General features: G+C 39.1%; 1 protein-coding gene across 4 annotated transcripts in view; it reads right to left on the bottom strand.

Moving 5' to 3' along the window:
• Positions 1–446: 446 nt before the first annotated feature.
• The window catches only part of ARL6IP6 (ARF like GTPase 6 interacting protein 6), a 14877-nt gene continuing 1526 nt past the window's right edge, over positions 447–13797 (bottom strand). For 2 of the 4 annotated variants that reach the window (XM_075180896.1, XM_075180894.1), the window contains exons 2-5: positions 12164–12541; positions 10713–10763; positions 10352–10484; positions 447–657 (exon numbers count right to left, since the gene is read on the bottom strand). In XM_075180896.1, the coding sequence (XP_075036997.1) occupies positions 564–657; positions 10352–10484; positions 10713–10763; positions 12164–12524 (639 nt within the window). In that variant the 5' untranslated portion in view covers positions 12525–12541 and the 3' untranslated portion in view covers positions 447–563. The remainder of the gene's footprint in view (positions 658–10351; positions 10485–10712; positions 10764–12163; positions 12542–13797) is intronic. The other 2 variants (XM_075180898.1, XM_075180895.1) reach the window with 1 other exon arrangement.

Genomic DNA, 13797 nt, shown 5'->3' with positions numbered 1-13797 from the left:
TGTAAATGTTACCCCTATTGCATATATTTACACCTTTTTGTAAGACCCCCCCCCCCCCCCATGTGCTCATATACATTCTTGTGGTGCATTTAAGACACAAAACCCCAACCAACTGGTCTAAAATTGCTACAATATAAAGGCCTAGTATGCTGCGACAGTACTTTCATTTAAATATATACAAACAAACCAAGATTTCATCTTAAAAATAATATACAGAATATATTTTTTGCGCAGACTTCTAAAACAAAAGTTTTAACTGAGCTAAGAAATTTCTCCTATTCACAATTAGGTTAAAGAAAAGTCCAAACACAACTGCTAGAAAACCAAATACAATTACTATAAAATTATTTTGTTTTTGGCACAACATAAAATATCAAACTCAAAATCCATTTGAAATCCTTTGAAATAGATTTAGCTAGATATATAAAATTCTCCTATGGTGTGTGTAAAAAAAAAAAAAAAAAAGCTTTGAATCGGCTTTGTTTAAAATGCCAAGCGCAGGCTTTAAAAGACGACATTCTTGTGAACTGTACGGGAATCTCGGTCCTTGGGTGTATATACATTCAAAGCAGGCACCAGAAGACGGTGAGAGCTGCCACGATGCCATTAAGTATTGCCATGGTGTAGCCTATGTGGAATGAATGGCCTGTCATTCTCCTAAAAAGAAAAAAGGAATAGAATATTAGACAGTGACACTATGAAGCACATACAAAGCATAGTATAGTATACAAAGCCAGCATATAAAATAGAAATTTAAAGGGAAGTTACACACAAATATTTAAAACACTCCCTAACAAGAAAGAGCTAAAAGAGTAAATTAAAATAGAACACAATAGGCATCAAGAAATCAGTGGGATGGTGCAGACTAACACTGTAGAAAAAAGGATCACATAGAATTGTACCAATGTCTTTTAATATACAATTAGAAAATTCATTAAAATTGTCAAGTCCTTTTATGGGGATTTTAAAACTCGTTAAAACCAAATTTGTGCTATTAATCTTGTTCTGTGCCTCTGAGGTCTGTACCGCTGACATATATTCATCGCAAATTAATTTCTTTCAACATCAATCTACATATTTTGCACCTAAAAGCATTGGACAAGACTATGTTGAGTTAAGCTATTAGACAGAAATTAACTTTTGTGATCATCCTTTTATTCCCTTCAAAAAGGAACAGTGGATTAAGCATAAAAACGGCCATCATGACGTAGAGGGCATCTGGTCAACGCAGACGCCAGAGTTACATAGCAACTAATAAGTGTGCCCTGCAGACCGGAGCAAACTCCTCTTCTGCCAGACCCCCTCGCTCAATAACATCCCACTGAATTACATTGGCTAGATGCCATTCCCAGCCTTCACGCACAGTATTGTAGAACACGTATCAAGATGTAGTACTCAGCACAGGGATAAAATAAGACCAGTAATATAATATATACTAATTCTGACATATAATATAGGAATGGTCCACTCTAGGTAAGTACCCTAAACAGGTAATGTAATCCATTTCCCACCTCCACATACAGAAAACAAGAAGTTGTTACAGGATATATGCACAATCAGAAAATGGCAAAGGGATGTAATGTCTTAAAAAATGTTACATATTTTCTCTATCCCTGCTCTTCTTGCCCATCCTAATACCTTAGTGAGGGTCCTGTCTTGGCGTACATTCCACAGCAGAACCCATGATCAACTGAAGCCTCCAATAGTTCCCAATATACACTTAGTGGTGTGCCAAATATGTATCACAAAATATAGTAAACAATCTTTAAGAACATCTGGTTACCCAGAGATTCATCTTGATATACTTAACTCTGTTCTTTTAAGGTCTGATTAATGTTCGGACAGCCGTCTATTTGCGTGGAGTATCTTGCGCTATTCCATACTGCATACGGCCAGAGACTGACATTAAGCCAATGAGCGCAACTGACACGACTGTCTACGACTTGAGGGGCAGAACAGGGAAGGAGCGGACTGACGTAGGCCATGTACATTACAAATCCTGTATTTGTTGTAAGTACGCTTGTTTTCAGCCGTAAATGTCGACTGCTAGTGATGACACGGCATAGTCTTTGACTCAAAAAGTGCACATATGCATCTCAGTTGAATTTAGTTCTGTGATAGGTACTAAGGTATACTGTAAAAACGTACTATGTACAGTATGCATTGAAATCGTCTATATGTATGTAGTAGATATAAAATAAAATAGTAATAAAAAAAAACCTTTATAGGTGGTAACTGCTTCCCACCGGACTAAAGAGGATTTAGAGCAAAAGTAAACACGGTAGTCCCTACAAGTAATGTGGAGAACACACCTCTCACTATAAAGATGTAACTATTAATAAGACAGAAGGCTAAAAACTCAGGTCAATGTTGGAGCGGGTGCAGCGAGACGGGATCCTTTGCCCACATCAGCAGGTTTTGCCCCAAGATTGCCCAGTTCTGGGATGACGTCGTCAGACTAATCGGCAACATTTATAACAGCTATAAGAAAGTTCTCAGTGGGCTGTTCAGATCTTGTTTTGCAGATAAAAAGAAACACAAAAACCCTTAAACATCAAAATCTTTAGCCGATTCTTGACATGCATTAGCTTCTTTGAATTGTGGCCCGCAGGGGGCCAGGATATTAGAGAATTATACTTTAATCGTTGTAGTAGCAAGTTTCCTCATTGTTAGTTACAACTTAATAACATACTTAATATATTTAATTAAAAGAATATGCATGAAATAATTATTAGTCTAACCATAGGTTGCAATGCCAACTTCCAGGTTTAAACAAGATCTAGATAAAAAAAGGGTTAAAGGGTTTCTCCTATTTTATGTGAATGTGTGAGCACCTTGACTGTACCGTACTAACTGAGCTGAGCCTGTGTGTGTGTGTTGCATTATGTCTCTGATTCCCAGTTTGTATCTCTCACCAGACGTTTGGATGTGATGCAAAAGCTTTTCCAGTGACTCCTTTGGGTATATTTATAAGACTTTATAAAGAGGAAAAGTGAAGGTGTTGCTAGAATCTGATTGGCTGCTATCATTTATCTAGTACATTCTACAAAATGATAGCTAGAATCTGATTGGCTGCTAAGAGCAGCACCACTTATATCCCGATGACCCTTGACGTTGCCCTGGTCTCTTGGTAGTAGGAGAGATGTAGCACAGCGGCTGTTAATAAAAGCCAACTGCTTAACAGAGGAGCGCCCCCCCTGCTACGTTTTACGGCGCCTACTCTACAGAACCTGAAATGCTCGGAGGTATAGACATTTATATTAATTTGGGGGAGTGAGGACCAGTTATTTAGCAATAAGTTTGAAGAGCTTTATCCACATGTCCTGGCCAAATGTTTTATAACCCTCAAAAGAGGTATGGAAAGTGCTGGGTATTGTGAATTCAAACACATTTTAGAGATCTAAAAATCCCTATTGTTAGCGGCTAATTGTAGGGAGATCAGAAATAATTGAAACCTAGTATAATTTAAATGAGGAAATATTTAAAGTAAGTCAATGTCATGGGGCAATTTATATACACCTGATGAGTGGTACAAAACAAACACAGCTCAGGCCAAGCATTTACCCAATGGCTCGTAACTTCTGCCAAGAAGCTGGCACTCCAGGAGATTTCTTTTTCTGATTGACAATGAATTTCAAAAACATTAAAAATGGATGTTCACATGGCTCGCAGTGCGTACCAGTGCTTGTTGCAAGAACGTTTTGAAACACTGCCTAGAGTGCTAGATGTACTGTTTTACGTTTAATTGACCTCACAGCGGCTGCTCTCACGAGGTGTCCAGATTGTAGTCGCTGACAGCTTTTCTTCCTCCCCTAATAAAACCGCTTCATAGGGGACAGCTAAATCTAAATTGCATGGAGTAGCGTTCACAAATACTTGTATATATATTTAGCGCTTCAGGATCTTTCCAAACCTTTTTTTATATTAGACAATGTTACTTTTCCTACAAAACACATCACTTGTTGTTTTAGAGAACAGGGAATCTTCTACTGAAGCACACAGTGGGGAGCCCTTTAAAAACTACTTAGGAAAGAGCACAGAAAATCACAATCTTCAGGACTGTGTTCTAGCGAGTTGTCGGGATTCCACCAAGAGCCGCCTCAGGCTATGGCAGACCAGCTAATGATATTATGTCTCAGAGATGGTTGTAAATCGCTAGAGGTAGAACTATAAAATGAGACGCATGTATTACACTCCAACCGTCGCACCTTACAAATAAGGAGCCTTGCATTGTTACTCTGCTATTGTTAACGTCTACACACTGGGATTGGCATATGTCGGCTAGTCCCCCTCCCTGCAGACTTGTCTATGTACAGCAGAAATACTCTGTGCTGCTTTATACATTATAATGCTCCGAATAGGTACAAGTTGTTGTAACCTCACCTGTGACCCCAGTTTTGAAGAACTAATTCAATGCTCTGACCCTAGTCAAACCGCATATAAATGCTAGGATAATTCCGTCACTATCAGAAATGATAGACGGTGCAGATTTTTTTGACGTTTCAAAGGATGTTTGTGAAGTTCTAAAAATGAAATCCATAATATTTTTAAAATAATATTAAAAGTAATAGAAAGAAATGTGAATAAAGAAACTTGTGTATGACAAAACCATTTCTTCACCTTCTACAGAAGCTCATTCATTCTCAAATGGAGGAAATTACTAATATATATATATATATTTATCCAAATGATGTTTGTGGAAAATCTTTGCTTTTAATAATATACATTTCATCTTAACAAAGACCTAAATAAATATTATTGTTATAGTCCGACTTTCAATACCTCCCAAAAAATTCCTAAAATTAAGTCTCTGTTGTATCAATTATGAACTAAACTATTTTTTTTATTATTTGTCTGTGTGTGTTTGTCCTAATTAATAGGAAACAAGAAGGGCCTTGTGTTTTTATCATACACAAATTTCTTTCTTTATTCACATTTCTTTCTATTACCTTTTATTATTTCGCCAACATAGTATTATTGGAATAAAGGCTTTTTGCCAATAAGTGAGATAATATATGTTGATTTGTGATTTTTGATTTGTGATTTGTGATTTTTAATATGATTAAGTAATAAATCAGTGGACCAAAGTGTTTTTCCAATTCTGGTCTTTTAGGTTAAATGTTGATCTATGTTGTATTTATTTACTAACTTTGGTAATGAGGAGAGTCCTAATCCTTGTGCGAATACAAACCTTTCACAGAATACTTATAATGGACATAACATTACACCGCAGGGGAACGGAGAACCGGACATCTGCTTTGTGAGACTTAGAACCTATTCCTGGCTTATATACTTTGCTTCACAGTGAATTAGGGAAAGGACTGACTGTTCCTTTGCTCACATCTCACTATTATTGAGGTCTACAATTAGTTACCAGTTTTCTTAACTGATTAGAATGGTAAATACAACAAATAGAGATAAATCCAGTTTATAATCTAGCTATCCAGTAATGCCCCAAACTGTTTTCCTTGCAATGACCTGGGCATGGGCGTCACTAAACATACCTGCTGATCTGTCATTTAAATACCCAGGACATACTTGAAATGAGAGGTGACCCTCAATGTATTTATTTACTAATGTGCTGGACTTACACCAGACCATGAGAACCATGTAGATGACTTCTATTGTGCTGCATGCCCTCTACAAAATGTAAATTAGGTGCATCAGTGTTCCAGCTAAGCAATCTGAAAATGAAAATTAAATGCTCATTCTATTGAGAAGGGCTGTACTGAGAATCTGCTGTTCAGTACAACCCTGCACAAATCTAATTTTTTTTCCACCCCAAATTCTGAATTGAACACTGTTTTCTCTATATTGCTCAACTTGGAGGAAACAAGTGTTGTCCCCTCAGCTTTCAAGAAGAACAGAGCATGTTTTGCCTGGTGTTCTTTGCTGGGTAAAACAGAGAGTATATCCAGGTCAGAGACACTGTTATGAAATTATTGATTGGTAAAACCTAGCAATCATCCTACTACATTTCATGATACTTTGGCCAAGGAGAGATATTCTAAAATGTTTGTGTGACACTATCCTAAACTAAAACAAGCTTTTTGGTTAAATAGGATCTATAGTCAAAAACTAATTGTGAAGATACCGGGATTTCTGGACCAATTCTACCCACTTCGCGCTGGCTAGCCACCCACGGGTGCCTTTTTAAGCCAGGGAAGTCTACCCAGTACCTTCTAGGATTCTCATAGTCACTCAGGCAAATGCGGTTAGAAAATAAAGCAATACATTTATTGTAATAAAAACAATCACTAGATTACAATGGACACACAGTAAATAAATGCCAGGCAGGTTTACTACATCATCTGTCCCTTACCCCACTAGCTTAAGGAGCTACAGTCCCCTGGATGTACTGACTTAAAGACCCATGGAGTTATTCTCTTAGCTGCAGCCCATTGGTAGAGAATGAAACCAACTACACTGCACCTTCCATGAATCAATCTTCAGAAAGAATATTCCCCTCCCCACCACCTGGGGTGGCTCTTTATATTTAGGGTCTAATTTCCACAGTGTCTTCCCCTCCCTGGGCAAACCCCTGGGTCAATCCTTCTTAACCACTGGTGGGTGCTGTATTAGGGGGTTGGAGGGGGAGTGGAGATGAGCTGTACTTCCACAGAAGGTCCCCTCATGGGCTCTAGACAAAATGTCTGAATTAGTCATGTTGAGAAAACAATGGATACTAATTGGTCTTCACCCTCATCTGTGTCCTGCAATCTGAGCCTTACCTATAACCCACCTGGCTTCAGTTTAAGGACAATGACTAAACGATTTAATGCAATATCAATAAGATACAACAAACAACATATTTTTTTTACAATGAGCTACAATGTCCCCTTATCCACATGTAATTAGACACTGCAGTGGTATTCTGTTGAGCTGGGGAACAAAAGCAAGGGCTAGAAAAAGTAGATGCTATAATCCACATTTTGTGAGAAACGAGGGGCAGGCTGGTTAGGGTGATATTAATACCTCGTTTCACCACATTAAAATTTATATTTTATATACAAAAAAAAACAACTATATATAAATAAAAGATGACAAGATGCACTTTTATTTTTATTATCACTGGTTTGCAGCAAATAAACACGGTTTGCGTATAACTGCTTCCAGTAAATTACTTTCTATTGGCAAACTATCTGGTTGGCACAGAGCACTGATTTACGGCAGTTTCTGGCTTGCTCTCTCCGTTGCCTGGGTGAACTAAAGGGGGAAAACAAAAAAGGAGCTTTGTTGATGCGCTACAATTAGCTGGGTTCCTAAGCAGTGCCAGTCGTATATCTGGTCTTATATCAATGTAGACAATTCACCACCCAGTCTCAAGAACACATAATATTCTGGGCACTCCACATTCATTTGTTTGAATGGGTTAATTTCCAAGTAAATTGTGTGTCATTTGTTTAAACATAGAAGGAAACAAGCTGGATTTGCATAAAAATATAAATACTGTTATCTTCCAGAGCTGCAGCTATCATCACTATAGCTTTTCTCAAGGTCTTGTTACTTTTCACAGTGTTGCAAACAGTAGGTTGTTTTAATTATTATTACTAATTAGCCGACAGCTTTGTCAAGAGCCGAGGCGGTCTGTGCCAAGTACAACGACTGATTAGAGCAAGAGATAACAGGGCTTAGCCGCTGCACAGAACTCAGTAGTAATACAAGAGAAATGCATTAATTGGAAAATTGTAATATAAAAAGCACAGCCTAATTGTAGTCTAGTTATTTTCTATCCTACATTCCCACAATTCGTCACGCCATCTGCTATCAAATCACATCCCTTTAATCTACGTCATGTATTTTCTTCCATAATACCCTTGGTGTTATTTAAAGGGTCCTCCTTGTTACCTGAACACACAGATAGCAGTCAGTGCTTTACTTGGGGTCAGAGGTCAGGATCCAGTCATTATGAAACTGCAGCAGTAGTTGCCACAGTCTGCACCTTTGTATCCCAACTGAAGCCCCTGCTGCAAGTGCTTCATCATCATCATCATCATCACAATTTATTTATATAGCTCCAAAAACATACTCGTAGGTTAATTGGCTAATATCAAAATTGACCCTAGTCTCTCTCTCTCTGTGTTTGTCTGTGTGTGTGTGTGTTAGGGAATTTAGATTGTAAGCTCCAATGGGGCAGGGACTGATGTGAGTGAGTTCTCTGTACAGCGCTGCGGAACTAGTGGCGCTATATAAATAAAGGGTGATAATGATGATAACGCCACTAATTCAGCAGCGCTGTACAGAGAACTCACTCACATCAGTCCCTGCCCCATTGCAGCTTACAGTCTAAATTCCCTAACACACACACACACAGACAGACACACAGACTAGGGTCAATTTGATAGCAGCCAATTAACCTACGAGTATGTTTTTGGAGTGTGGGAGGAAACCAGAGCACCCGGAGGAAACCCACGCAAACACGGGGAGAACATACAAACTCCACACAGATAAGGCCATGGTCGGGAATTGAACTCATGACCCTAGTGCTGTAAGACAGAAGTGCTAACCACTTAGCCACCGTGCTGCCCTATGTACTTGATTCATTCCCTTAGTCCCGTGATCCTGTCAAGTTATTGATTGATTCTCTGCTTTGTTTGACCAATCTTAGGCTGCCTCTTGTATACCTGTGACCTCTGCATGTCTGATTATCTGACTGCTACTTATTTTCTCTACATTCATACCTGTTGTAACACTGTCACACAGCAATGGGGTATTTGTCAGATATTTCCTATCACTAGGGGGTACATAATGCCAAAAGGTTGAGAAATTCTTTTCTAGTTGATGACTGCTGCATATACCATGATGTAACGGGTGCAGTCATTTTTGTCCTACGCGGATTGTGTCATAGTATACATAAAAATGGAGGAAAAAACATCAAAATACAAAAGTAAACCAAATCAACCCTGATTACACAGTTGGAGTTCACTGTGTCAGCCCTAAACCCAGGAAGAGAATGTGCTTATCCAAGAACACCATCTGCTGACCAATCTCTTGGATGCAGAGCTGCTATCTAGTACACTGTGTAATATCACATTTAACATACTATGCTAGAGAGATATAAACACATTACAAGACCGCTACATGAAATAGCTGGTGAATATTGCAGGCACTGGGTTTGGCCAACTTCCCTGCAGATGAATGACTCCAAAAGGGTTGGAACAGAGTCTACGTCTGCCCGTTGTGGCCAAGAACTTTATTAAATCCTGTCTTTGACTTTGGATCCTTGGTCAGCAGATGATATCTGGCTACAACAAAAACAACTGCAGGCAGCTCAAGAAACTAGATCTAATAACTCTGTATCTAGCTGGAAAGCTGAGAGCTTCATAATACAAATATAAGCATGAGGATAAGACTGGAACATATATAAAGATTACATCTGGCAGGCTCTGGAATGTGGTGTTCAAAGCCTGAAATTGTATTAGGGATCACTAATCCCCATGTAAAGTAAAGTGGAATATGCATACACATTGCGGGAAGTTCAGCGTGAAGTCCCGTTGGAGGATTGCGTGACAGGCGCCGGAGCGCACTTCCCGGTATTACGGTAAGTGAAGCATTGCTGAGAGAGAGACTCTCTTACTGGTACTATAGACAACACTATGCGATACATTAACATCTGGGGTCTATTAACGCATGCACTTTATTAAAGAAAAATACAGAGTTCTCTTGGCCTATGAATTATTCTTGGATTTAGAAATGTGTATATATTGGGGCCTACTTATTAAACCCAATTTTCAAATCGGCTGTTATCGGGGAATAGACGCCAATTGAAGTATGTCCCTAGTCAATCAACAGTGCATCGCAGCAGATATCATAGATATCGGCTGCTTTGCACTTTTTTCATAATACATAGCAGTCCCCATAGATGTCTATGGGGACTGCAATGTACCGCAATTTAACAAATGAATGAAAATGCTTTTACACATATGGTAATCTACGCCAGCTCAGGCTGCCGTACATTAACGGTTTTGCTGTTTTTCAGCCCTGTTCCGCTCTGCTCCGAAGAGCAGAGCTCTACAGCGCATGCGCACTGTCACAAACCGCTCTCCGTAACAATGAAAACTTCGGCCATGCGCACAAACATCTCTGCACTTCAGACGAAGAAGGCGTACAAGGCACAAAGCAGCTTCGGGAACGAAGAGGCAGTGAAAATGTACTTTTTTAACTTCACAGGAACAGCAGTTTTTCGTGACTGCTGTTCCTGGTGAAGTTTTTTAATAAATACTCACAAACTTTCAATCCTTATCTTTGCGATAAGAATTGAAATGGATTGTGGTAAAAATGGGGTGGTACATTAATATCCCCCATAGAGAGAAATAATATTATCTGTGTGAAACAAAACAAGGGTGCTTACCTGAATCGGGCAGGGGACAGGGGAGTGGGGGGAAACATTCCTGGTTCAAAAGAGTCAAAATACGTCACAGTCCAGGAAAAGCTGCAGCACGATAGGCCGGCGATGAGGGACAGGACCAGAAGACTCCAGAATCCTAAACACCAAACACAATTCAAATGGACCGTTTATTGCATGAATACCGCTGGTTCTGTGATGCTGCTATAGCACGATAACACGGAATATAGTGCAATGAGCAGCGATGTGGTGTAAGCCATTGTAATGTGTCTGATATCAGCCTGGAGCAGTCAGACTCATTAAAGCAAATGTATTCTACTTGCAGGGTTTTATACAATGAGCCCTGCGGACAGAACATTTTTCTTACCTAAAAGACTAGTTTTAACTCCATCTTCATTCACTTTTACAGATTGCATGTCTAGAGAAAAAGAGAAGGGTATTATTATGTATCAAAGTGATACATTTGGCAATCAGTCCACAGACTAGCAAGCTTCTACAACTACCACATCTACAGCAGCCTGCACATGTTACAATGATGTCTTGTTTCCAGTTTAAATAAAAATATCAACACCGGTATGTGACAACAGATCCAATGCAATGAAATGTAAATTGTCAGATCAATTATCCAATCGTTGAAGCTGACTGGGGTAGGTGTATTGTAATTGTGCAGTCATACGAACCTACAACTGACAAACATTTTTCAAGCACTGCAAATGTATTTTTTGCTCTGTAGATGAAACTTGTAATGTGTGTAAAGCAATCACTCATTGTTGGGTGAATGATCAGATTGTAAACGATTGGGATTTTGTGTCCAGCTTGACAGCAGCAATACTCCAGCGTGGGCACCTATTTTTCAATATGCAAATCAGAACTTAGGCTGCAGCAGAAGGATTCACTAGCATGAGAACACAGGCATTTTAGAATGTTAGAACCCCCAGAAAGGGGTATAGCAACCGTTTACAGATAGATGACGGCCAGTTCAAAATCATGTGTTTTAGGAAATATTTTTTTTTTTCTTATAGTTCTTACGGCCAAGTCAAACAAGCTACTCTTGTGTTTGGTAGATGCTTAGTAATGTCCCGAAAATCTCATTGGAAGCTAAGTAAGATATCTAATTTTAACTCCTTAGAGTAAACAATATTGCAAAACATATCAGTATATGCATTAATGCAGCAAATCAAGATGAAATTACTTATGTCTGTTTCCTTTTAAGGGCAAATAAAACTACTATAGGATTTTGATAGATCTGACATGAGGGGTCACTTAAATCTGCCTGTAAAATACCAGCATTGTAGGCAGATTTATTTATTTTATTTAAAAAAAATAGCTGCTTAGAAGGGTGGCAGTTCTCTATCTGGCATCAGTCTGAGGTAAGGCCAAAGCCGGAATCTCAGCAATTATGCAAACTCGGCTGTGGTTCCTTGAGTCTCACTGCAAGCAGGTCGATGAGAACGGTATGAGTGAGCCCATTATAAAGCTACCACCTATTCATACCACTAATATGCTTGAATATACAGGAAACTATAATGACTTTTTGGTTTTGGGGTTACCACAGGGGTGGAGAGTGTTAGAGTAATGTCAAAACTCAGCTTTCAAGTACACAGGTGAAGGTGTGATTATGTCTTGGTTACTAATTTTTGGAAACTGCACCAGTCATGTGGATTTGCTACTGCAAGTGCTCTGCACTTTAGATTTTTTTTAAATATTTACACACACACAATAAATCCCAATATAGACATTATATAGCATACTGCTAATACAGCAATAAGTTATAGATAATATAAATATTACATTGTTTACTTTTATATAAAAAGTTACCTTGTATCACAATATAAAGAACAGCAAGAAGAACAGCCAGGATGCTGACGACCACAAGACAACACAACATTGACAACAATCTGGCCGGCCATCTTTTGCCTCTTTTGGATGTGACCACTTGTGACTTTACTGTTCCGTTGTGTCCAAACTGCTCAGGTCCTGGATACAGCAACGTGTCCTCTTTGTTTGATTTGGAAACAGCATTCTCATTTAAGTCACTTTCCAAGTTTCTCACCACCGAGCCTTCTCGAACGTCTCCCTTTGCACCTCTGCTCTGAACGCTTTGAGACGTGGCGGACACAACAGAGCGCCGGTTCGTGCTCCTTAGTTGCCTACCACTCGTCACATAAGAGGTATCCATCCAGCAATCTGTAAGAACTAAAATGATGTTACTGTAATGAAAATGTGTGCTGAAACTCAAACCATACGATGATATTAACCAAGGACATGTTATATCATAAATAAATGTAATAGACTCATTGGGTCTGCTTTCTGAATAGAACACGTTGCCTATCTTTATCTTAACCTACAAAACCCTCAGCAACCTTGTACTAATCTACAGGTAATCTCCCTACACAAGGCTTCTCAGATCACCTCTTCTCACTCACGCCTACAGGAATTCTCATGTGCTGCATCCATTCTCTGGAACTCTCATCCTTATGCCACCAGAATCTTCAAGCTTTTAAATGGTCCCTAAAAACTCATATGACCCCATAATAACTTGTTCCCTTTACCAAAAATTCTTCCACTACTATCTGATTTATACTTGCTGTCAGCTCGTGTTTCCCCACCTCGTTTCTATAAATTTTCCTTTAGACTGTAAGCTGTTAAGGGCAGGGTTTTCATTCTCATTGTCTCATATTTCTGAAAATGTTACAATAATTGAATTGCTGTAATGCCCGGTATATATGACTTATGGTTGGTGCTTTATAAATCTAATATTTAGGTGAAATAGAGATAAAGGGAAGTCCACATGGCATGTGCAGGGTACTTGAAGACAAAACTTGCTCCATCTCTTAAGTAAGGCACAGTAAGGTAGGGCAATGACGAATGGAATCCCATCACCAAGGCCCCGTTCCCGTCATCTTTACAAGAGAACAGGTGAATCCGGGATGGTAGTCTACTCTCCCCTGGAGTCCAAGAGGATAACCCGAAATTCAGGAGTGTCCTGGACGCTTCGGGAGAGCAGACTGATTGGTCTTTTAGATGGTCTAATCTCTGCAGACAGGAAAGACGACAATACTGTGTCTCAGTCCCGTCAACAGTTTTAAAATACACAGCATAAAAAAGATATTTGCATTGTGCATTTCAAACAATTATGTAGCATAGGATGAGGGCATATCTGCATTGGCTGCAGATTCAGATGATAGTGCATGCTTTAGATTTTCTTGAGCTTCAGATACATGCTAGATACACTCTCTGAATGATTAAAGATAGACAGTGCAGCTTTAAGTAAATGTAGTTGCAAAATTTCTCCCCTTAACTGGAGCTAGGGGGCTGTTGTGTGCACCTATTTTTTCAGAAGCTCCGACTATGGCCCACTGTAGGAAAAATGTTTCCTATGTAGTAGTGCAGCTTTGACAACACAAAAAAAAAAAAGTAGACGAAGGTTGACATATCCTTTGTAATGTAAT

The sequence above is a fragment of the Mixophyes fleayi genome, chromosome 7 (genome assembly GCF_038048845.1).
Source record: "Mixophyes fleayi isolate aMixFle1 chromosome 7, aMixFle1.hap1, whole genome shotgun sequence".
NCBI lineage: Eukaryota > Metazoa > Chordata > Amphibia > Anura > Limnodynastidae > Mixophyes > Mixophyes fleayi.
This window is presented reverse-complemented; position numbering and strand designations above follow the sequence as displayed.